General features: G+C 41.8%; 1 protein-coding gene across 7 annotated transcripts in view; it reads right to left on the reverse strand.

The window, feature by feature from the left end:
• RIMBP2 (RIMS binding protein 2) overlaps positions 1-24027 on the reverse strand; it is a 158770-nt gene that overhangs the window by 70182 nt on the left and 64561 nt on the right. For all 7 annotated transcript variants that reach the window (XM_036758813.1, XM_036758781.1, XM_036758773.1 and 4 more), the window contains exons 4-7: positions 22767-22971; positions 12907-13058; positions 9341-9417; positions 4772-4881 (exon numbers count right to left, since the gene is read on the reverse strand). In XM_036758813.1, coding sequence (XP_036614708.1) covers positions 4772-4881; positions 9341-9417; positions 12907-13058; positions 22767-22971 — 544 coding nt within the window. The remainder of the gene's footprint in view (positions 1-4771; positions 4882-9340; positions 9418-12906; positions 13059-22766; positions 22972-24027) is intronic.

Consider the following 24027-nt stretch of genomic DNA (forward strand, 5'->3'; position numbering starts at 1 on the left):
TGAAACAGAAACACAGCACTAAAAAGTGAACAGGCTCTCAGGAAGTGAATCAGCAAGCCTTCAGAATTCCCATGCACAAGGGCCAACAGAGATGACTTGAGAGTTTGCTCAAAACCTTCTAGGATGTTTCAGTCAAGGCTACACCATGAAAGAGTGGTAAGGCTGAAAAAGAGGGGTCTGTTTGTATGGTTCTAAACCAAAGGGACTATGTTTTGTTTCCCAGCATTTCTATTAGCAAAGGCAAGCTGGAAGAGAGAAATGATTTCTTAGGTTTTAGTTGAATAGTTTAGGCAATCAATTAACCAAACCTTCTGACTGCTAATCCATATAGCTACTGCCACTAAGTTTACTTGCTTCTTTCCTATTTCTAGAGCAGAAAGCATGACAAATTTATAAACCATTTCAGAGAAATGAAAAATCACATAATGGGTCAGGGTTGACCAGGACCTCATAACATTTCAAATCCAATCCATTCCTTTTTTGGTATCTTTTAAAAATATTTTATTTTCCCCCAATTACATGTAAAAATAATTTTTAACATTCATTTTTTAAACTTTGAACTCCAAATTCTCTTTCTCCCATCTCACTGAAAAGGCAAGCAATTTGATATAGCTTATACATATATAGTCACGTAAAACATGTTTCCATATTAGTCACAATGTGAAAGAAAACACAACCCCTTCCCCTGCAAAAAATCCAAGAAAAACGAAGAAAGTTTTTTAAAAAGTTGTTGTATATCTGTATTCAGACTCCATCAGGTTATTTCTCTGGAGATGGACAGAAGTTTTCATCATAAGTCCTTAGAAATTGTCTTGGAGCTGTGTTACTGAGAATAGATAACTCATTCACAGTTGGTCATCATACAATATTGCTATTACTATGTACACCCTTCTCCTGGTTCTGCTCACTTCACTTTGCATCAGTTCATGTGTCTCCAGGTTTTTCTGAATGCGTCCTGCTCATCATTTCTTATAGTACAATAATATTCCAATCCAACCCAGTCCTGAGAAAGAATCTTCTCTATAAGATGGAAGAAAAGTGCACATCCAACTTTGCTTGAAAACCTCCAATGAGGGGGAGTTCACTACTTTCCAGGGCAACCAAGTTTACTTTTGTTTGCCTCTAGTTGTTAGGAAGTTTCTCCTCAAATGGATCTAAAAGCTACTTCTCTGTAATATGCACCCATTACTTGCATGTCTGTCTTTTGGAGTCAAGCAAAACAAATCTAATTCTTTTATCATAGGGTGTCTTCTCAAATAATTTGATATATCTTTAATGTTCCTTTTTTCCCCTCAATGCTTCTCTTATCCAGTCAAAATATCCCATTCCCTTTACTGATCCGTATGACATGAGCTTGATGTTCTCTGTCAATGAAGTGGTCCTCCCATGGATACTGTCCACCTTATCAGTGTCCTTTCTAAAATGCTGTGCCCACAAATGAATGTGATGCCCCAGATGAGGCCATCCACTTTTTTGGTTGGAAAATTCCAACTTTCTTATTCTGTGCACAGACGTGATCAGTATGGTGATGTTTGGGAATGGTATAAATAGAAAATACCACCAATTCCCACCCCACCCCCATGCCTAGGCTCTTGGCTATTTCCACAATTCTACTGTTTCTATGTAACAACTAAATGGAGGACTCAGAAATATATTCTTCCTTGAATCTGGGACATGTTACACAGATGCATGTTCTGATTTGGTACTGGAGACAAATCAGCTGTATAGGTAAAGAAAGAACTGGCTGAGGAAACCCTGATAGGCTAATACTATAGAATTTCCCCTAGGTCTTAAACTTGTAGTTTCTATATTGTGATGACCGACCCCTAGTGAGCCATGGAGTTATTGCATGGTGGCCAGGTGGTGCAGGGGATAGAGCACTGGGCCTGAGTTCAAATCTTACCTAAGATGTTACTATGTGTGACTCTGAACAAGTCATTTAACCACTGTTTGCTTCAGGTTTCCTCAGTCGTGAAAAGGGAATAATAGAGACCACTTCCCAGGGCTGTTGTGAAGAACAAATGAGATAATATTTGTGAAATGTTTAGCATAGTGTCTGGAGCATAGAAGGTGCTTAATAAATGCTTATTTCCTTCCTTCCTTGAATCCATAAACAAACAAACAAACATACCTTCTGCAGGCTGAGTAAATAGCATGTTTTACACATGTGTTTCTTACTACTTTTCAAAGTTACATAGGTGCTTGAGATAATATGGTGTGTACAGGCTGCTAACTTGAAGTCAGGAAGACCTGAATTCAAATCTAGCCTTTGACACTACTTGAATAATCATAGGCAAGTGAGTTAATGCCTCTGAAACTTAGGCAACTCAATAGTTATCATGTTATAGAATCTTGGGGTGGGGAGGAGTGGACTTCCCACACTATTTCATTCACCCATGTAGATTCTATCATTATTATTAATAACAATGAGTCCATTTAAAAGCATTACTAAATTTAGGAAACTCTCTAAGACTCTTAGTTGCAAAGAAAGTATATTTGTGCATTGGTAGAGGCAGCTTCCTTACTGGGGGGAGGGGGTAGACATCTCTTTTTGTTTTTGTGAATCTGAATGGTTTTGGGAATGCCAGATGACAACAGGACTTCTACCAATCCCGATCTACAGCTGTACTGCTATTTATAATCATCAATGAAGCTACCCTCTTCAAAGTCACCAATGGATCTAAAAGCTACCTGTCTGTAATTTGTACCCATTACTTGTGGTTCTGTCTTCTGGCGTCAAGCAAAAAAATTTAATCCCTTTATCATAGGGTATCAATCCAATGGTCTTTTCTTAATCTTTACCCTTCTTGACCTCTCTTCAGCCTTTGACACTGTCAACCATCCTCTTCTCCTTGATACTTTCTTCTCTCTAGATTTTCATGACACTACTGTCTCCTGATCTTCCTCCTTTTCTCTGACTGCTCCTTCTCAATCTCTTTTGCTGGATATTCATCCAGGTCATACACACTCATCATGGCTGTCTCTCAAGGCTCTGTCCTGGGCCCTCTTCCTTTTTTCCACTCTGTATTCTTTGGTTGATCTCATCAGCTTCTGTGGATTCAACTGTCTTCTTTATTAGATGATTCTTAGATCTATTTATCCAGCCTTGACCTGTCTCTTGAAACTTAGTCTCATATTTTCAACTTTTTCATTTAATTTAAACATTTTCAACTGGATGTCCTTGAAGATAGCAAACTCAACATGTACAATACTAAACTCATTATTTTCTCTCCTCCCCTATTCCTGGTTTCCCTATTACTATGAAAGGTACCATCATCTTCCATCACCCAGACTTAAAACCTAGGTGTCATCCTTGATTCCTCAGTCTCTCTCACTTCTCAAACACAATCCATCTCCAAGTTCCATCAATTTTACATTAATACTATCTCTCAAATATACCTCCTTTTCTCCTCTGATACTTCTACTATACTGGTGCAGGCCCTAATCATCTCATGCTTGGACTGTTGCAATAAACTGCTGATTGGTCTTCCTGACTCAACTCTCTCACCACTCCAATCCGTCCTCCACTCAGCTGCCAAAGTGCAGGTATGACCATGTCACCCCATAGTCAATAAATTGTATCGACTCCCTATTACCTCTAGGATCAAATATCAAATCTTCTGTTTGGCATTTAAAGCCCTTTATATAACCCATCCCCCTTCTGATCTTTCTGGTCTTCTTGTACTGTAATCCCCCCCATATACTCTGTGATCCAGTGCCAAAGACACTCCATCTTCTAAGGCACAGAGCCCTTTCATTGGCTGTCTCTGGTGCCAGAAATTCTCTCCTTCCTTGTCACTGTCTTCAAATCTCAGCTAAAATTCCACTTTCTGTAATAAGCCTTTCTTGGACCTCCTTAATGCTAGAACCTTCCCTCCGTTGATTATCTTCAATTTATCTTGTATATTTATTTGCATGTAGTTGTTTGTATGTTATTTCCCCTATTAGACTCTGAGCTTGTTGAGAGCAGGGACTGTCTTTTGCTTTCTTTGTATCCCCATCACTTAGTACAGTGCCTGGCACATAGTAGGGGCATAATAAGTGCTTGTTGACTGAATAAAAGCCTCCAAAACCTTCTGAATCTATTTTCTTAAAATTTAGAAGGAGTTGTGTGGTGTGGAAATTAAGGGGGACCAGAAAAGGCTCCTTGTAGAAGGGGAGACTTTATCAGGTGCTTGAAGGGATCCAAGGAAGCCAAGAGATAGAAATGGAAAGGGAAAGGATTCCAGGCATGGGGGACAGCCAGTCAAAATGTCCTGGGCCAGGAGATGAAGTGTCTTGTGTGGGCAAAAGCAAGGAAGTCAGTGTCACTGCATCTCAACCTGGAATGGTAGGAAGTAGTTCCTGCTGCCCCTGGGAACTTATGTTTGGTTAAAGACCTTCATATCAGAGAAACCTATGAAGATTTGTATGAACTGATGAAGAGTGAAGTGAGCAGAACCAGAACAATTTCTATAATAACATTGTAAAACAATTTTGAAAGACTTGACTGATCAATGTGATGATGAAGCACAGTTACAGAGAACTCATAATGAGGCATTCTACCCACTTTCTGAAGGAGAGGAGGTGGATTCAAGATGAAGAATGAGACAAAGTTTTGAAGAAGGCCAATGTGGTAACTTTTGTGGTTGTTATTCTTGATTATGTCTATTTGTTTGTAGATTTTTGTTTTTATTTTTATCTTTTTTTCAATTTGAGTGGGGTGGTAGGGATAGGAAATAACTACTTATTAATTGAAATAAAGTAAAATAGAAGTAAAGAATATAATGACCTTCATAGAATCCATCTTCGTCCATGTCACCATATACATAGAGGTATTTTCCTGCTGTGAGGGGGAGTTCGGCTTCCGGATTTTCATTTGGTCCATCAAAGGGGTTGTAACTAGAATAAAGCAAATTTAGAACAAATCAATGGGGGAATTTGAATTTGATCCAAACTTCTCCTTCTTAGGATCACTTCTTATCTTTACTCAGATCAATGAAGCATAGCCAGATGTGGCAGAATCACGGGATTTCTAAATGGAAAGGAACCATATTATGTCCTTCTTAATCTTAATACCTTCCCTCTGAGCCAACTCCCAATTTATCCTGTATATATCCTGTTTGTACATTTTTTACATGCTGTCTCCCCACAGTAGACCAAGTTTTTCAAGGGTAGGGACTGCCTTTTGCCTTTCTTTGAATCCCCAGCATTTAGCCCAGTACCTAGCACATAGTAGGCACTCAATAAGTACTAGTTGCTTGACTGTCTGACTCAGAGGGTATCATGGCCAGCCTCCACCTGAACAAGAATCCCTTCTTATGGCACACTTGACAGGTGATCATGTAGCTGTTAGTGGAAAACCTCCATTGAGGGGGCACTCACCATCTCACTCATTAGATTATAAGCTCCTTGAGGGCAGGGACTGTCTCTTGCCTCTCTTTTTATCCCCAGTATTGATGTGCCTGGCATATAGTAGATGCTTAATAAGTGTTTATTTATTGAACGATTGATCTCAAAGCAATCCATTTTCCTTTTGGATAGTTCTAATTGTTAGTAAATCTCTCCCCATATCAAGTCTAGATTTGTCACTTTACGAAAAACTTCTACCTATTAATCTTAACCTCATGGAACCAAGTAGAATAAGCTATTTAATTTTTCTTCAATATAATGTCCCATCAGATATTTGAATACAACTCGCAAGTCCTGCCTAAGCCTCCTCTTCTCTAGGATTAGAGCTCCCAATTCTTTCCTCATATGGCATGAGTTAAAGTGCCTTCAAAATCTTGGCTGCCTCCCTCCTCCAAACCTCCCTCAGTTTATCAATGTTCATGCTAAGATGAGCACAATGCCCAACATGTGCTTGGACTGGGGCAGAACAAAAGGAGGACCATCATCTCCTAATTCCTGGACATTCTTCTCCTAATACAACTTAAGATCACATTATCTTTTAGATTTCCACATCCCTCTGTTGACTAACATTGAAACTGCAGTGCACTAAAATTCCTAGATCTTTTTCATACAAAATTCTGTCTAATCCTGTTTCCCCCCATATCATGCCTAGGAAGTTGATTTTTTTGAACCCAAGTGTAAGACCTTATATTTATTCCTATAACATTTTATCTTACTGAGCTTGGTCCAATGCTTTTGCCTGTCAAGGTCTTTTTAAATCCTGGCTGTGTGGCCAAGTGGGTTAGCTAGCTTCCCTAGCTCTGTGCTCTCTGAGAAACCAGTTCCTTTACCTTAGTTCTGAACCCTTTGTATGATCTGATAATGGATGTATAATATTGAAATCCCCTGAACTGTTTGTGCCAGCTCACTTTTCTGTGCCTTTATACAGGCTTCCTTGCATTTTTGGAATCCTTCAAGGCTTAGTTCAGCTGCTAACTCCTCTGTGTGGCCTTCCCCGGTTTCCCTTGAATTGTTAACACTCAAACATGCTTCAAATCATAGTATACTTGTGTATCTGCATTCATGTTGTATCCTTTAGTAACAGAATATAATCTCCTTGAGGGCATAGATTTGAGATGCTCTTAGAGACATCTCCCTCCCAAATGGTTACACAGACCATTTGTGCTCAACCTGTGGTACAGCCTTCTGAGCTTGTATTGGGATGATCAGCCACAGCTGGACACAGTACACATTGACTCCAACATCATGATGTCATTTGCATCCTCCTCAAGAATTAAGGACAAACAACAATAAAAACAATAACAACAACTTCTCGTTTGCATCTCAACACGGTGTTTTGTATGTAAAAGGTGCTTAATAAATGCTTCTATGGCTGGTTTCATTCACCATCCCTCTGACTTTCCAAAAAAAACACCCTTTCCTGGCCACCATCACTCCCTTAAATCTTTTGATTCCCCTTATTAGATTGTAAGCTCCTTGAGGTCAAGGACTATCTTGCTTTTGGATTTGTATACTGGGAGTTCAGCACAAGGGCCACACTTGAGGACCTAGAGGGCCACATGTGGCATCGAGGCTGCAGCTTCTCCACCCCGTTCTAGAGGCAGCAGCTGAAACCTGTGTTCTCCTCAATATTCAAACTTAAAAACAGAAATCAGATGGGGTGGGGGAGGTAGAAAGAGTGGGAATGCTGTTGCCAGAGAAGGAGCCTGATGGACATAGGGCATGGGGGAAGCAGTCTCTAAGTCCTATGGGCCCAGGCACATACCAGATCCCACCTATGAACTTTTACCACGCTCTGGAAAGGGAGCAAAAAAAGGAAAAGAAATCTGAGCTGACCAAAACTCCCATTCCCAGCAGCTGATTTTGAAATGTGTCAGCTCATAGGGCCACAGACCTAGAAAGAGAAGTCACCTTTGAAATCATCTACACCATCACCTTCTACACAAAGCCTTTCCTGATTCCCTCCCAGGTGCTGGGGATTTCCTCCCTACATATATCCAGGTCCTAATTAGTACAAAAAATGAATTCCACGCAGTGGTTGTGTGTATTCCAATTCATACCATTTGAAGTTATAATTATGTAAAATACGGTCATTGGCTCCAGCCCAAAGGAAAACATCCAATGGGGGTTTGAACAATGTGTCCACCTCAGGAGATTCCTTATTTTCATTATTGGGTATCCAGAAGGAACTTGTATTCATGTATTGGTTTTACATAGACATGTGGTCAACACAGACATATCTATCCCAAAAGAATATAAGCTCCTCGAGGGCAAAGGCTATTTCTTTTTTTGTCTTTTTGTCTGGATTAAATGAGATAATATTTGTAAAGCACTTTAGCACATTGCCTGGTACCTAGTAGGTGATACATGTGTGTGTGTATAGATATGTAGCTATCTGTGTGTATGCATATATGTGTGTATATATAAATTATATATGTGTACATATATACATATACACCCACATACACACATATATATTCTCCCTTCCATCATTATCTTTCTAGCACCTCACCTGGCACATAGTAGGCATTTAACAAATACTTGTTGACTGGTTTTATAGATGAGGAAACTGAGACCCAGACAGATTGAGTGACTTGCCCCAAGTCATGAGGGTTGTATACAAGGCAGGATTCAAACTCAAGCCCTCTGACTCCAGAGTCTGTGTCTTTTCACAGTATCATACTTTTTTCAATCAGACTTTTCAAAGATTTCCCGTTTAATTGCTGGTATTCCCTTTGTAAGCAAAACCATTTTTCCAGGTAGCATCTTGCTGAGCTTTTTGAGTTTAAGCAGATGTGCACAATCTCTTCTCTAGTCCAACCCTGTGGGGTGCATTTACTGTGCCATCCACATTTGTTTTTCTACATTAGTTGGGGGTGAGGAGATGAGAAAACAATCATAAAAACCTCACTGATGAAATATCGACAACAGTGAGACGATCTTAACATGGGAGACAACTCCTGAGAATTGTGTTTGGTTATCCATAGTGACTTAGTAATTAAAGTTTAATAAATAAATTAATGGGGTAATTGTATTTTATTTTTGCCTGGTTTCCTGCTGGCTGGGGAAGCGACTGGCAAGCTGCAGAAGCCTGTGGCACCTGCTCCTAAAATGGTCTCTTCCTTCTCTGGGGGATGTAAAGTTAATTCGAGCCTGGCGGGGGGCTGTATATTTCCCTGAGTTTCCATGTTTTCTGTTCCTGCTCTGCTGTGTCAGGCCCATTAGAGGGAAATGGGACAGGTTTGGCTGGCCCAGTATGTGCTAGAGGAAACAAAGCTTTGTGATAACGTTCTCTCACTGTATCAACTAGCACCTGCCTATCACCCTTGAAGTATTCAGAGCATCACCCCACAGCTGGGCTGCAAAAATGTTTGGATGGCTGCTGTCACTTCATCGTTGGTACTCTCCTTTAAGATTGTGGCAGGGTCAGGTCCAATCTCCTCTTGGAGAGAAGGCAGGAATCCCCCCTGGGCTGTTTGTTGGTCCCTCCCCTGCTGTTCAAGCCCCAGATAAGGAATGCTTGACAAGTAGGGCAAATCACCCAGCCACACTGTCTTCGTGGAATCATGGAATGTCATTTTGGAAGGGAGCTTTAGAAATCATTTAATCAACCCCTCTCATTTTACTCATTGGTCAACAAGCATTTCTTAAGCAATTACTATATGCCAGACTTCCCATGGATAACCTGAGTTAGGGTAATGCTTCAGAAAAATTGGAGAGTACAGGATCTGGAATCTGAGGATCTGGGTTTGCATCCTAATTGTTTGACTGTGGATAGGTAACCTAACTTTCCTAGACTTTATCAGTTCTCCCAACTATAAAATGAGAGTGGTAGGCTAGATGACCAAGTTCCCTTTCAGTTCTAAATCTACTCTGCTCTTTTTATCAGGCTGAAGAAACAAAGATGATGGGGAAGGAAGGGGTGAGGAGAAAAGTTGCTGGTTTTTACCTGTAGCGGGCAACACACAGATGAACCTTCCCCGAATATTTCTGCTTTGAGGTATTGGAATTCCGTTCATTATCCATCTATTAAAAACACAATGAATTCTTTGGTTGTTGAGGTTGTTATGTATGAAAGCTCAATGTTACAAAACCATGAGAGTTCCCATTCCTGACCCCATATCTTCTCCACTTATACCAGAACAATGACCTAAAAATTGTGGCATTTCCCATATTCTTTTAATATCCTCATAATCCTTAAATTTGTTTGTTAAGGGTCCAAGAGATGCTTTCTATATCTAAAACCTAAACTTTTGTACCATAGCTGAAAATTATGAACATTTAAGCATAACCGAAGCTGACTACAGCCTTCAGTATTCTCAAGCTAAGAGTCAAGACAAGACTAGGGACTGCTCACAAGGCAATGGGACATTTGCCTGGTCCTTTGAGAGGCATTGCTGCATTTTGAGATTTTTCTTTTATGGAATTTTTTATTTATGTTTTCTGTTTCTTATATCACCATAGTATCCCTTGTATCCTTCCCCCTCCCTGAAGTCCATCCCATATGAAATATGCAGTTTGTTTGTTTATTTAAGAACAGGGGGAAATCAACATAACTGATCAGTATGTTATAGAAGTCTGAAAATATGTGCAACATGTAATATCTGTAGACCTCCAACTTCCACCAAAGAGAAGGTTAGAGGTGTTTTCTCGTATCTCTTCATTCAAGTCTCACTTGATCTTTGTAATTTAATTACATTTATTTTTCATTTTTTGGTGTGCCATTGTTCTTCCCATTTATATTATAGTTACTGACTTTGGGTTTTTGGGGTGGGGTTGGGAGAAAGTGGCAATAGTTGGACCATTAAACCTTGCAATATTTCTCTGGGATTTGTGTATTCACTTGGTGGATGCTGTCCAACTAACACCACCATAACAATCTCTTCTTCCCCCTTCCCCCACCAAGATTCCCAATGTTTTCAGATGAACCACTAACTGGTTCCTAATTCAGTAGGAAGACATTATCCCAGCAGTCCAGAAACTCCTATTGTCAGTCATATGTAATTGTGTGTGTATGTATATGTATGTATGTATATGGGTATATGTATATATGTATGTGTGTGTGTATATGTATGTGTGTGTGTTTGTGTATATATATGTGTGTGTGTGTGTGTGCATGTGTGTGCGTGTGTGCATGTGTGTGTGTGTGTGTGTGTGTAATAACAATAATACCAGCAATCTTTAACCCATCATGGTAAAAGTCTGAGAGTCTAGATAAAGGTTTAAAATATATGAGCAAAAAAACCCACTGGAGCCATGATTTTTTTCCCAGGGAGGAAACTTCCTTCAGAGTTGTAAATTAGCAAATTGTTTATAATTAAAAACTAGCCTGAAGGCACCAGGAAGATCCCAGAATCAATGTGTCAAAGGTAGTATTTAAACCCATTCTTCCTGACTATAAGGCCAGCCCTCTATCTACTACCAAAATTCATATTTACTTCCATCTTGATCTACATAGTATTTTTGCAAAATTGATAGAGGGAAAGATTTGGGATGAGCATAACTGAGTGATTAATTGTAAACTTAGTGCTTTGGGTAATTATTAGAAGGAATATGACAAATACAAAATTCTCCAAGCTAGTTATAGCATACTGAGACTACAATCTGAAGTCCCTATGCTTCAACCTGGAAAAATACAAAATCTGTGGGCCATGGAAGGACCAAGGGATGTATATTCTTTCATTCAGCTTTTGAGACCAGCCACTTTACCCTGCTTGGAAATCTGGGAAGACTTACTTGGTCACCAAGGCTAGAGTCTCTTGAGTGCCAGGGGCTAGAAAGCCTTTTGGGGCAAGGGGTGTTTCTACTACTCTCTGTGCAAGAAGTCAGCTGACTGACTTCATAAATCACTTATTGTTGTTGTTTTTGCTTCATCCTCAAAGAGGACCATGATATCAGGGAGGTGATGCAATAAAAAGCAAGTGAACCAGATTTAAGTGAGGGAGGGCTGTGAAAAGTCACTAGCCTCAGTTTCTCCTCCAGTGCCATCTGGGTCCAGTGGTGAGATACAGATCAGGACGACTAGAGATGGCCCTGGATGCAGTCTTTTTAAGCTAAAGTCTTTATCAGGTTTCCATTTGGCTGAGGTGGTGCCCATTTACTCATTTAGTGATTAAGGCTAGATAAGAAATGAGGCAGAGAATAGTTTCTTTACCTAGTCAAAAAAAATCAATCTGGGAGGGAAAGACCCTCAAGATTTCTTATTGTGCATGACAGGACAAAGGAGCCATTGGACTATAGGCATAGGCCAAGCCAAGGAATAGAGTATTCATCTCTAACACAGGCATCAACAACTTCTTAGCACTCAGTCTGGGGATCATTTATATTACCACAAACAGGACCACTGACAGGGGACTTACCTCATCAAGGGTTTTTAAGATCCTTCTGGTCAGGTGGTGGTCTTCCCAGAGAAGGTCTTCAAATCCTCTTGAAGAACTTAAACCCATGAGACACCTCAAACCCTCCCAACCAGCTTCTTTGCCCTTTGCCAATGACCTTAATGCCTTGAGGCTTCAAGGATGCTTACTTTCCAAACATGAACCCTAGACTTCCAAAGTGTCTTCATTGATAAAGTGAGCCTGCCACTTCCACTAACATTTAACAGGCAAACAGAACAAACATGGGACATCAAGAGGGTAGAAGTAAAGGCTGGAAGACAAAATTGTTCCTTTGCATTCCCATTCCTCACAGAGGTAGGGACTTGGAAGGGGTTCTTCTGACAAATCTATAGGTATTGGGGAACAACTATCTGTGGAGTGGTGTAAAAGGCAGCCTGTGTCAGGATGAGATCTATTAGAGGAAGTTCAGAAGAGGGAAAGAAGGGAGAGAGGAAGGAGGGGAGAGGGATGGAGAGGAGAGAAGAGAAAGGGAAGGGGAAGGAAAGAAGAAAGGAAAAGAATGATGAAATCATAGAATCATAAAATTCAGGAGTTGGAAGGGATTTCAGTGATGATCCCATAAACAAAAGGAAACCACACCATAATGTACCAAACATGAAAGGAAGAAAAGAAAGGGGAAGGTAAGAATAAAAAGGGAGGAAAGAAGAAGAGGAAAGAAGAAAAGAAAAAGGTTGGAAGAAAGAAGGAGGAAAAGAAAAGAAGAGGGTGATAGGGATGTTCAGGGGGAGGAGTGAAGAAAGAAGAGAGAAAAGAAAGGAAGGATGGGAGAGAAGGAAACAGGGTGGAAGAAAGAGAAAGAACAGGGAGGAAGTAAAGGAAAAGGGGGGGAATGAGATGATGGAAGAATGAAGGAATATTGAGGGAGTAAAGGAAAGGAGGGAGTGAGAAGAAGGAAGAGGAAGGAAAGGAGGAAAGGAAACAGGAAGTGGAAAGAGAAAAACTAGGGAAGGAAAGAAAAAAGAAGGAAGGGAAGAGAAGGCAAAGGAAGCCAAGGGAAGGGAAGGAAAAGGAAGGCAAAGAAAGGGAAGGAAGATGTCTCCTTCTTGAATGTAGTAGTATAATAACATCGGAACTGGCAAATCCAGCAATCCCCTGGCACAGTCATAACAGGACTCACGTCTGATTCAAATCTGCATCCTGGGCTGCCAGATCTTGACCTGGATAGGAAAGTAGGTTTGACAGACAGTGGTTCAGGTTTGTCACTGGAGAGTGGTCGGGGTCGAATAAATTCAGCAATCACAGAATGACTTCCAGAAGTACTGTCCTGACCTGGCCATGAAAATAAAATAAAAAATAGAGAGAAATAAAATAAAATCTGAAACACACATGTACACACACAAACACACAGAAGTTGGAGAGACAGACATGTGAACGTGGACATTAATGACAGCAGACCAATTCTTTTGGGCTGAGTGTAGAGTGGGGAGGCTGCATCCTTAGTGGCTGCCATGACTTCTCTGCCTCAAAAATTCAACTCAATTCAATGAGTAATTATCAAGTGCCTTCTATGTGCCAAACACTGTATTTGTGAGGGAGGAAGAGTGAGGAGAACCTTGAGGAGGTCCAAGGTGAACTGGGAAAGGGGCTCTGTTGAGCAGAGGTGATTGATCATGGTGTCCAGATCCAATGTCACCTTGGCTATGGCACTCCAACTCCCCTAGCTTCATTTTCTCCATCTGTAAAATGGGCATAATAATCCTATCTCTCAGGGTTGTTGTGAAGATCAAATGAGATTTCAAATGCTTTGCAATATTCGCCATTGATCACAATAACATTTCAGGCTCCACCCCCCCCCCCCAGAGCCTTCCAGGAGTCCTCCTCCTGAAGGCAGCACAGTATAGTACAAATAGGACTTCACTGGTTCTGGAGACAGAGGGCTTGGATTAGAATCCTTCCCTTGATGTTTGCTACCTCTACCATCTTGGGCAAGTTATTTCATTCCCTCACTTAATTTTCCTCATCTATAAAATGAAGAGATAGGTCTCAGCGAGTTTGAGGTTTCTTTCAGCTCTAAGTCTTTGAAGCTATGATGAGGGTTATTATTCCCCTGGGTGGGAGACTTCCTCTGGGGTGGCTGGTATTTCCTTGGAGATGGGAGTTTTTTTTCATCTCCTCCTAATAAGGGACCAAGTGACTTTCTAGGTCCTAGATAAGAAGCAGTTGAGAAGTGTTTCTGTTGTTTGAGGGGGTTAGGGATGTGGTGGAAAAAATCTGGAGGGTGCTTAAATTTATTTCCCTCATATGTACATGGCTCCTAAAGAATTCCCATAGATGTAGACAACTGTTATTCTTTCTCCCACTCATTCAAGGCTCAGCTCAAGTACTGTCTAATCCATGAAGCCTTTCTTGATAACTTAAAGTCTCTGTGATCCTTCCTTCTTCTGACTTCATATTGTCTAGGCCACTCTTTTGGAACTTACAGTGTCTCTTATTTTTATCTATTTATATATTGGGATATCCTCTCCTCACAATCTCAGGGAAATGATAAGTTCCCTGAGGGAAGGGAGTGTATTATTCACAGCATCTAGCATAGTGTTTCACATTCATCTGAAGCTTGCCATGGAGTATCTCTTATTTTTTTCTGTCTACCATCCATCCATCCATCCATCCATTCATCCATCCATCCATCCATCCATCCCCCATCTGTCTCCCTCCATCTATCTATCTATCTATCTATCTATCTATCTATCTATCTATCTATCTATCTATCTATCTATCTACCCATCCATTCCTCCATCTATTTATCTATGTATCTATGTATATATCTATGTATCTATCCATCCATTCCTCTATAGATCTATCTATCTATCTATCCTTTGATTGAATCAAAACTTCACAGAACAAATCCCCTTAATAAAAGGATTTGTTCTGTAAATGTTCAGTCAAAAGGCCACACCCAAGGACCTAGAAGGCGACATGTGGCTTCCAGGCCATAGGTTCCCCACGCCCTGCTCTACACCCTTCCCTGAACTCCCCGTGCTATATGGTCCAGTGACACTGGTCTGCTTGCTGTTCCTTGAACAAGACTCTTCATCACCTAACTCCAGGCATTTCCTCCATGCCTGGAATGTTCTGTCTCCTCATCTCTGCCTCCTGGCTTCCCTGGAGGGAAGTCCTTCCTTCAAAGCCTAGCTAAAACCCAATCTTCTAAGGGAAGCCTTTCCTGATCCTCCTTAATCTAGTCTAGGGATTAACTCCAATTTAAACTATCTCTATGTTGTGTGTACATAGCTGTTTGCTTGCTGTCTCCCCTATTAGACTGTGAACTCCTTGAGAAAAAGGACTATTTTTTGGCCTTTCTTTGTATTCTTAACTCTTAGCACAGTGCCTGGCATATAATAGGTACTTAATAAATATTTGTGGACTGACAGACTGGGCCTCAGTTTCATCATCTTTAAAATGACAGACCCAGACTGACTTTTTTAACGAGGAAAACAGGGTTAAGTGATTAGCCCAGGGTCACACAGCTAGTGAGTGTCTGGGGCTAGGATTTGAACTCAGGTGTTCCTGGCTCCAGAGCAGGTACTCTATCCAATGCTCCACCTAGCTGCCCCATGAGGGAGTTTTCTCAATGGAAGTTCCCTATAATGATGAAATCCAGATTTAAGAAAATGTTTAAGGTACTATGCATGGCAATAGAGGATATGAAGGTACTTATACTCTTCTGGGAAAATACAACATATCACTAGGTAAGTGCATGTAAGATAATTTGAAGAGGGTGAGAGTACTAAGAAGTAAGGAGATCATGAAATGCTGTGGGTAGGGGGTGATGCCTGTGGTGAGCCTTGAAAGATGCTAGGAATTATAACAGTCAAAGGAAAGGAGGGAGAGCATTCCAAGAAGGCTGCTGTGTGTGTGTGGGGGGGGGTCCACAGCTGGTACAAAGGCCCAGTGGCTGGAGATGGGAGGCTGAATTCAATGAACATCAAACATACTAATTTGGCTGAAACATAACGGTTCTGGAAGGCAATTATTATAAAATAATGCTCAAAAGATAGGCTAGAACCAGACAGGGAAGATTGTAAATACCAAGCCAAGTACTAGTCTAGGGTCCTCCCAACTGTCCTGGTTGGCATTGCTGTTGATCATTATTCATTTCATGTAACTTCTCCAAGGCTATGCCTCATGGCATCCATTCCACCCTCCTCAGAGGCTGCAGGGCCCCCTTCTGCCCTCTGCCTGCCTGCTGGGTGGCTAGCCCCGCTCCAACTTGGGCTGGTACTGAGGATCATTTATTCCTCATCTGGGAACATCTCAGCTTGAGTCCTGTTACCCTGCATGTCAACAAAAGAGAAGCTGGATCATCACTTTTCCTTATTCAGAACCATAGATTTGAACCTTGGAGATCGTTCAGCCCAAATGGCTTTTTCTTTGTTTTGTAGAGGCAAAGCTTGATGTAGAAAGTAGAGTGTTAGCTTCTGACTCAGGAGTGGAAGGAAGGAAGAAGGGAAGGACAGAGGAAGGGAAGAAAGGAGGGAGGAAGGAAGGAAAAAGGGAGAGAAGGAAGAAGGAAAATGGAAGAAGGAAGGAAAGAAGAAAAAAAGGAAGAAAGGAAGGAAGAAAAGAAGGAAGGAAGGAAGGAAGAAAGAAAGAAAGGAAGGAAAGAAGGAAAGGAAGGAAGAAAGGAAGGAAAGAAGGAAGAAAGGAAGGAAGGAAGACAGAAAGGAAGGAAAGGAAGAAGGAAGGAAGGAAAGAAGGAAGGAAGAGAGGGAGGAAGGAAGGGAGGAAGAGAAAGAGGAAGGGATGGAGGGAGGGAACTGTAGGGAGGGGAAGGGAAGAAGGAAGAATGGAGGAAGGGAAGGAGGGATAAAGAAACAAAATAAGAAGGGGGAGAAAGAAGGAAGAATGGAAGTAGTCAGGGAGGGAGAAGAGGAAAGAAGGAAGATTTATTTAGCTAAGTGCTTTACAAATATCTGCATTTAATCCTCACAACAACCCTCAGAGGGAAGTGCTTAAAGACTCTGAACTAAAAGAAGTTTGAGGCCACTAAGTCCAAGTCCCTCAGTTTTACAGAAACTGAAGCTCAGAGAGGTTAAGCGACTTACCCAGGGTCACACAGCTAGTAAGTGTCTCAGCGTGGACAGTCCTAGAGTGTAGCTTGGGACAAGTCTTGCCTGGAGTGTCACAGCCAGTATGTGTCAGAGGCAGGACCTGAACCCAAGTCTTCCAGCCTCTGTGTCATAATGCCTCTTACAACACACTTAATGAGAATAAGATGAAATAAAGTATACAATATACTTTGCAGACCTTAAAATACTATGTAATTGTCAGAGATTATTAGTTGTTATTTTTTAACAGATGAGGAAACCGAGGTTCATAGAGGTTAAGTGATTGGCACAGACTCATACAGAGGCTGGATTTGAACCCAGGTCCTTGATTCCACATCCAGTGGTTCCCCACTCCCCACCCCCACCACGCACACTGGGCTGTATGAAATTCTGTCCTTTGTTTAAACAGGTTAAACCATTCGACAAGGCAGAAAAGCGATGAGTCTGCACAGGAAGCATTTGTTGTGAATGTCTCTGTGGCCAGAGCTCAGATCCTGCTGGGTTTCCTAACGGGGAGCCCTGCACAGTCATAAGATCTTGAGAACTGGCCTTCCTCATAGAGAGGATATTTTAAGAGATTTTCTTTAAGAAACTGTTATTAAAATATATGTATTTCAATATTGCTTTGACCACTCGGAGGGATGGTACCTCTGGGCTCCGCTAAACATCTTTTAACTTTTTGAAGGGGCTCCCTAGCAGCTGTTGCGAAGGACTCATTGATTTGTCTCTGCTGCAAGGGTGATAAATCAGAAGTGTCCCGGTGTGTGGCGTCCTTCCAGGAAGGGCCAGTGGCCTGGCACAAATCATCATCAGGTCTTCCTCCCGCAAGAAGAAATGACAGAAGAATTCATCGGTCTACAAATACGAACTACTTTATCTTTAGATGCTTCGAATAGTAAATGGAGCCTGGCATCAGAAGGATCGGAAAGGAAGCAGCTTGGGACAATGGAAAGAGCACTAGCTTTCTAGTCAGATGGCCTGAATTCAAGTCCTGCTTCTAATGGTTACAACCTGTGTAAACTTAGGAAAGTCATTTAGCTTCCTGGGCCTCAATTTTTTCTATCCATTAGATTGTACGCTCCTTGAGGGCAGGGATTATCTTTTGCTTCTTTTTGTATCTCCAGCACTTAGCACAGTGCCTGAAACTTAGCAGGTGTTTAATAAATGTTTGTTGATTGATCGGTAAAATGGGGTCGGGCTAGATGGTCTCTAAGGTTCCTTCTCCCTCTGGATCTATGACCAATTGCCCTGGGCCCTACCATGACCTCTGACCTCCACCATGACTGTGATGCCAGTGAAGCTTTTTGTACATCCACTGCTGAGTCCAAGTCCTTCCCAATACAGAGAAAAACATTTACAAAGCTCATTCACATTGACCCGTGAGAGACTGAATATGGTACCCCACCTTTCTCAGGGGAGTTTGCATTTTACAAGTGGAGTCTTAAAGAAAGTTATGCTGAATACAAGGGAATTCGCAACTAATAGGGACCCCTTGGACAGCAGTGGGAAATATATTTTTACTTAGAGGACTTGCTGGTGCTTCTCCAATCAATTGATCAACAGGCATAGAGGCAGTAGAAAGAACACTATCTCTGGAGTCAGAAAAGCTGGATTCATAAGCTGTTCCTGATACTTACTAGTTCCGTGACCTTGGGCAGGTTACCTAAACACCCTCAGTCTCAATCTGTTGCATCTATAAAATGAGTGCGTCAGACCAGATGGGCTCTGAGGTCTGGCTCACGGGGCAATCAGGAGCTTTGCTGGCCGCTGGTGGACACCTCTGATGGAAGCCACACCCAACACACCTCTAGGTAAATACCTCACAGAGGCACAGAATCTCAGAGCCTGAGAGGATCTCATAGGACATCTAGTCCAAGTGGTTATGCAATCTCTTCTTGAAAAGCTCAAATGATAGACATTCCTTCACCTTCCCCCTCACCCCTTGGTTTCTGTTTCTATGTGTCCCTCTGTCACTCTCTATCTAGGAGCTAGAAGGGACCAGAGGTCATGTACTCCAATACTTTCATCAACTCACACAAATTAACATGTGTAAATGCTTGCAAACATTAAAGTACTATGTGAATGGTATTATTATTATTATTAGTTTACAAATAAGTAAACAAGTCCTTAAGGATGTAGCGACTTATCCAATAAATGCCAGTAAACAGTAGATTCAGGATTTGAAACCTAACCCCTTGTTTCTATAACTAGCACTTTTCCTCTATGTATATACCACTCTGTTCCTAACCATAGTCATCATCTCTTAAATGTTCTCTAGCTTATATTGATAATTTTCCCAGCAAAATATTATGCCCAAAACTATATGTGATAGCCTAGATGTGGTCTGACCAAAGAAGAGTGTCACGCAGACTGTTGCCTCTTTCCTTCTGAAAAATACACCTTCTTAAGGCTGCCTATGATCTCATTAGAATTTTTACTGCTATTTCATACTGTTGACTAATACTGAGCCTTGCAGTCACATCCAGACCTTTTTCAAATGAACTATTATCTAACTATATCTCCTCTATCTGGGGTTTAGGAAATTGGTTTTTTGAACCCAAGCACAAGATTTTACATTTTAACTCAATTACATTTAATCTTAACTTGATTCAGCCCATTTTTCCATTTAAATAAGAGCCCCATAGAGCCCATAGATGAGATTGTAATTTGGTGAGGAGTTATGTGAGAGTGTCTTGGAAAGACAGAACTCATAAACACACACAATGGCCGCTACTGCCACCGCTGCTGCTGTCGCTTAAGAGCAAGATGGTGTAGGGATGAAGAGTTGGCCTTGTAATCAGGAGGACCTGGAAGATAAAGTTCCACCTTTGACATATACTGTCTGTATGATTGTGGATGAGTCATTTAACTTCTCAATGTCCCTCTGATGAAAGCCACACCCAATACACCTCTAGGGAGATACCTCATGGAGTCACTGAATCTCAGAGCCTGAGAGGATCCCATAGGACATCTAGTCCAAGTGGTTATGCAATCTCTTCTCAAAGAGCTCAAATGATAGAGATTCCTTCACCTTCCCCCTCACCCCATGGTTTCCATTTCTATGTGTCCCTGTGTTCTAAGTTCATAAGATCCAGAAGAGTTGCTGATTTGAACTGGACAATTGCCGTGACCTCCTGGTTGGCCTCCTTACCTCAAGTCTCTCCTCTCCCATGTCTGTCTTCTACACAAAGCTGCCAAGTTAATATGCCTAAGTTAAAGATCTGACTATCTTACTCCCTTGCTTAAAAGCTGGACGGTGCCATACTGTCTTCTGGATAAGGTATGAACTTATTTGGCATTTAAAGCCCTTCACAATCTGACTCGGTTCTACCTTGGCAGGCTTATTACATATTACTAGACATCTCTATTTCAGGCAAACTCTATTGCTTGCTACTCCTAGGCATGGTCTCTTTCTCCCAATTCTGTGGCTTTCTACAATCTTTCTCCCATGCCTAGAATGCACTCCAGGCTCCCCTATCTTTAATAACCTCTGCTTCCTCCAATGCTCAGTTTATGTACCACTATCTACTCAAAGCCTTTCCTGTTCCCTTCAGCTACTAGTCCCCCACTTATAATTACTTTGTTATTTGCTTTGTAAATATTTTATATTTTAAAATATATTTTCGTACTGTTTTCCCTAAAAGAAAATGAGTCCCGTCAAAGTAGGGACTGATTTTTGTTGTCTCTGAATCCTCAGAACCCTAGGACCTTGTTCCTGTTGAGTCTTTTTTCAGTCATATCTGACTCTTCATGACCACATTTGGGGTTTTCTTGGCAAAGATAATGGATTGGTTTGCTGTTTTCTTCAGCTCATTTGACAGATGAGGAAACTGAGGCAAACAGGGTTAAGTGACATGCTCAGGGTCACCCAACTAGTAAGTGTCTGAGGCCAGATACGAATTCAGGAAGATGAATCTTCTTGAAACTAGGCCCCCCACTCTGTCCACTGTGCCACCTAGCTGCCCCCCCTTAGGGCCTCAGAGGTCATCTAGTTTAGAGGTAACATTCCTAAGCATAGAGCCAGACTAAAACGTAATTGGAAACATTTAACGAAATAAATAAAAAATACAACAAAACATAAATCATGTTAATATGTGTTTTTCTAAGTCAATATGCACCCACTGGGATTCTTTTTCTGTTTGAGTTTGACGGCACTGATCTCGTCCAATTCTTGCATTTTTCAGACTAGGAAATTGAGACCCAGAGAGTTCACACAGGTAGAAAAGAGGAAGAGACAGGATTCAAACTCTGGTGCTCTGATGCTAAATTCAGACTTCTTCCCATTGCTCCAGAAATCTAACCCATGTATTCAAAGAAGTCAATGTAGTAACATTCTCTCTCCTACTTAATTGAATTTATTTTAATTATTTCTTTTTCTCTTCTTTTTTCTAATATCATGAACTGCCCAGTTGATTTGAGGTCTGCTTGCCTCTAGCACCAAAATTGTTGTGTCTACCCTTCACAGTAGGGAATCCCCTATCTAGTCTATGAATAAGTAGGGGGTACTGATTCCCCCACCCCCAACAAGGAATCAAGGAAGATCTGAGCCCAGATCTCTCTAATTTTCTCTACCTGCACCACAAAAAAGCTAAAGACCACATTTAACATATCATAGGATCATTGATTCAGAACTAAAAGGAAGCCAAGATGACATTGAATCCAATCCCCTCATCCCCATTTTACAGATGAAGCACAGAGAAGGTAGACGACTCATTCAAGACCTCATAGCTAGACAATGTTCAAGGCATGACTTCAAACCAGATCTTCCTGGCTACAACTCTATTCAATTAGACATTAGACACCATAGCATGCTGCCCCCCCACCTCTCTCCCTCTCCCTCCCTCTCTCTCTCTCTCTCCCTCTCTCTCTCTCTCTCTCTCTCTCTCTCTCTCTCTCTCTCTCTCTCTCTCTCTTTCTCTCTCTGTCTGTCTCTGTCTCTCTGTCTTTCTCTCTCTGTCTCTGTCTCGCTCTGTCTCTGTCTCTCTGTCTCTCTCTTTCTCTCCCCACCCCGCCCCCCCCGCAACCAAAGATTAGGCTTTAGCGTTTAACTTTTCTAGATTAGAAAAGCATCAGCTTCTAGAGGCAGTGAAATCTGGGGACTGTGGTCTTGCTCCATTTCACTTTGTGTGCATCACGGGCCCCAAACTGCTCTGAGCTCTGACTAGACTTGCAGAGTTCCTCCCTCTCGTGCCTCGAGGGAGGTATAGACCAGTTTCCTTGAATAAACTCTGTGATGTTTTTGCTTGTGATCAGGCTCCAACCTCACATAGCTAATGTTAAACTTAGCTGTCGTCACCATGGTGTTTTCCAAGCAGAAATTTCATGGCTAAGATAGAAATTCGTCACCACTTTCCTAAGCACTGGATTTTTCAAAATCAAAGTAGCTCTTACACCTTTGTGGCGAACGCCATCATTGGTGAATGATGGCGATGTCCTCACGGTATGAATTCCTAAGAGAAGCAGCTATGATTTCATTCCTCCCCCAACACAGATGGCAGTGATGACTCTTAGTATAGTGGTATCAAACTCAAATGAGGCCATGAAACCAGACATAAGGATCCCTGTGTGCTGCAGACTGACTCAGAAAACCACATAATGGCATTCTCTATGGGGTTTTTAATTTTAATTTATTTTGTAAAATATTTTCCAATTATATTTTAATCTAGTTATGATGCTGGGGAATGTTGTGGGCCTCATGTAGCCAGCATATTTGACACTTCTGACTTGGTCCATAAGACCCAGGCAGCTGCCCGAGGTACAGGGAATTAACCAGGGTCCCACAGTTAAGAGCTATCAGAGGTGGGATGTGAACTCAGGTGCTCCTGGCTCCAACTCCAACACTTCCTGGCTCCAAGTCTTTTCCTCTTATGAGGTTACCTCAGTACCTAGCAGGGGGAACTGAATTAGGAAGAGGTTTCTGATCTCTTACCTTTGCCAAAGGAGGCGGCTATTCCATTCATAAAGTGGGTGAAGGGCTTGTTAGGGGATCCCGGAATATCCAAAGACACCACAGAGTTACTGCTCAACAGATCAATCTTCCCCGCCTGCTGCCGAAACTTCTCCAGCTCCCTAGACAGGAGGTTGAACTGCTCACTTTGGGTCCGACATTTCTCTTCCAGCTCTCGAACCTTGGACTGTACAACAGGGGCATGGAGATAGGGTCAGTGGGGAGGCAGGCCCCCCCAGAGTGGGCTGGTATGGCAGGAGACTGGCTCCTGGTTTGTAGAGTGAAGACAGGGAAGAGTGGGTGAAAGAAATTCAGGATATGTGAGGCCCACACAGACTGCCAGCTGAGTCACTGGCCCAGTTCCACCCGTATTAACGTATAAAATCAGAGGTACCAAACTGTCTGGCAAGCTATTAGGAAGATGCTGCTCAGGATTTCTGGGCAGCTTGAGTCTTTTGGGAGTGGGAGGAGGCAGCCTCTGTCTCTGGAAGTTTGATATGAAGGCATTAGCCTGGGATGTAGGAGGAATTGGGTGGAGTGGCTCATTGGCTATCAGTCTGAGGTCCAGCATTGTTAGACATCCCTAAGAAAGTGGCCTTTTTCACCAGGTGGTAGTTGATCTTGGTCTGTCTCCACCAGGGTCAGAGGTGTACAATGTCAAGGTCTCATAGGCCTTGAATAGGGTAGGATATACACATCTGTTATCTCTCCCGAGAGAGTGAGGATTGTCCCATTCTTTGTATGTTCATCCCCAATGTCTATCAGAGTACATGGCACATAGTAGGTGCTCAATGCTTATTGCATGATTGTTCTGGTGAACACTGTTAGGGCAAGGGCAATTCACAGGAAGGGGCTTTACTTTGGACAAAATTAGGAAGGACAAGTTCAATCAATCCAACCATCAATAAACATTTATTGAGCACCTACTATACACCAGACACTGGGCTAGGTGCTGGGTATATAGACAAAGACAAAAGAATTCTTGCCTTCAAAGAGCTTACATTTTAGGGTGGGGAGATGATGGGTATAACATATATACCAATATATACCAAATAAATACATAGAGAGTCTAACAGCTTGGGAGTAGGGGTGGGGAGGAAGAATCAAGGAAGGCTTCGTGTAGAAGCTAGTGTTTGAGCTGAACTTTGAAGAAAAGCTTGAGACTTCAGCCTTGCCTTCTATCTCCTCTTTCCTTTCAGTCCCTTCTTTTTTTTTGGAGAGGTGAAGGCAGGGCAATTGGCGT

Source organism: Trichosurus vulpecula, chromosome 1 (genome assembly GCF_011100635.1).
Source record: "Trichosurus vulpecula isolate mTriVul1 chromosome 1, mTriVul1.pri, whole genome shotgun sequence".
NCBI lineage: Eukaryota > Metazoa > Chordata > Mammalia > Diprotodontia > Phalangeridae > Trichosurus > Trichosurus vulpecula.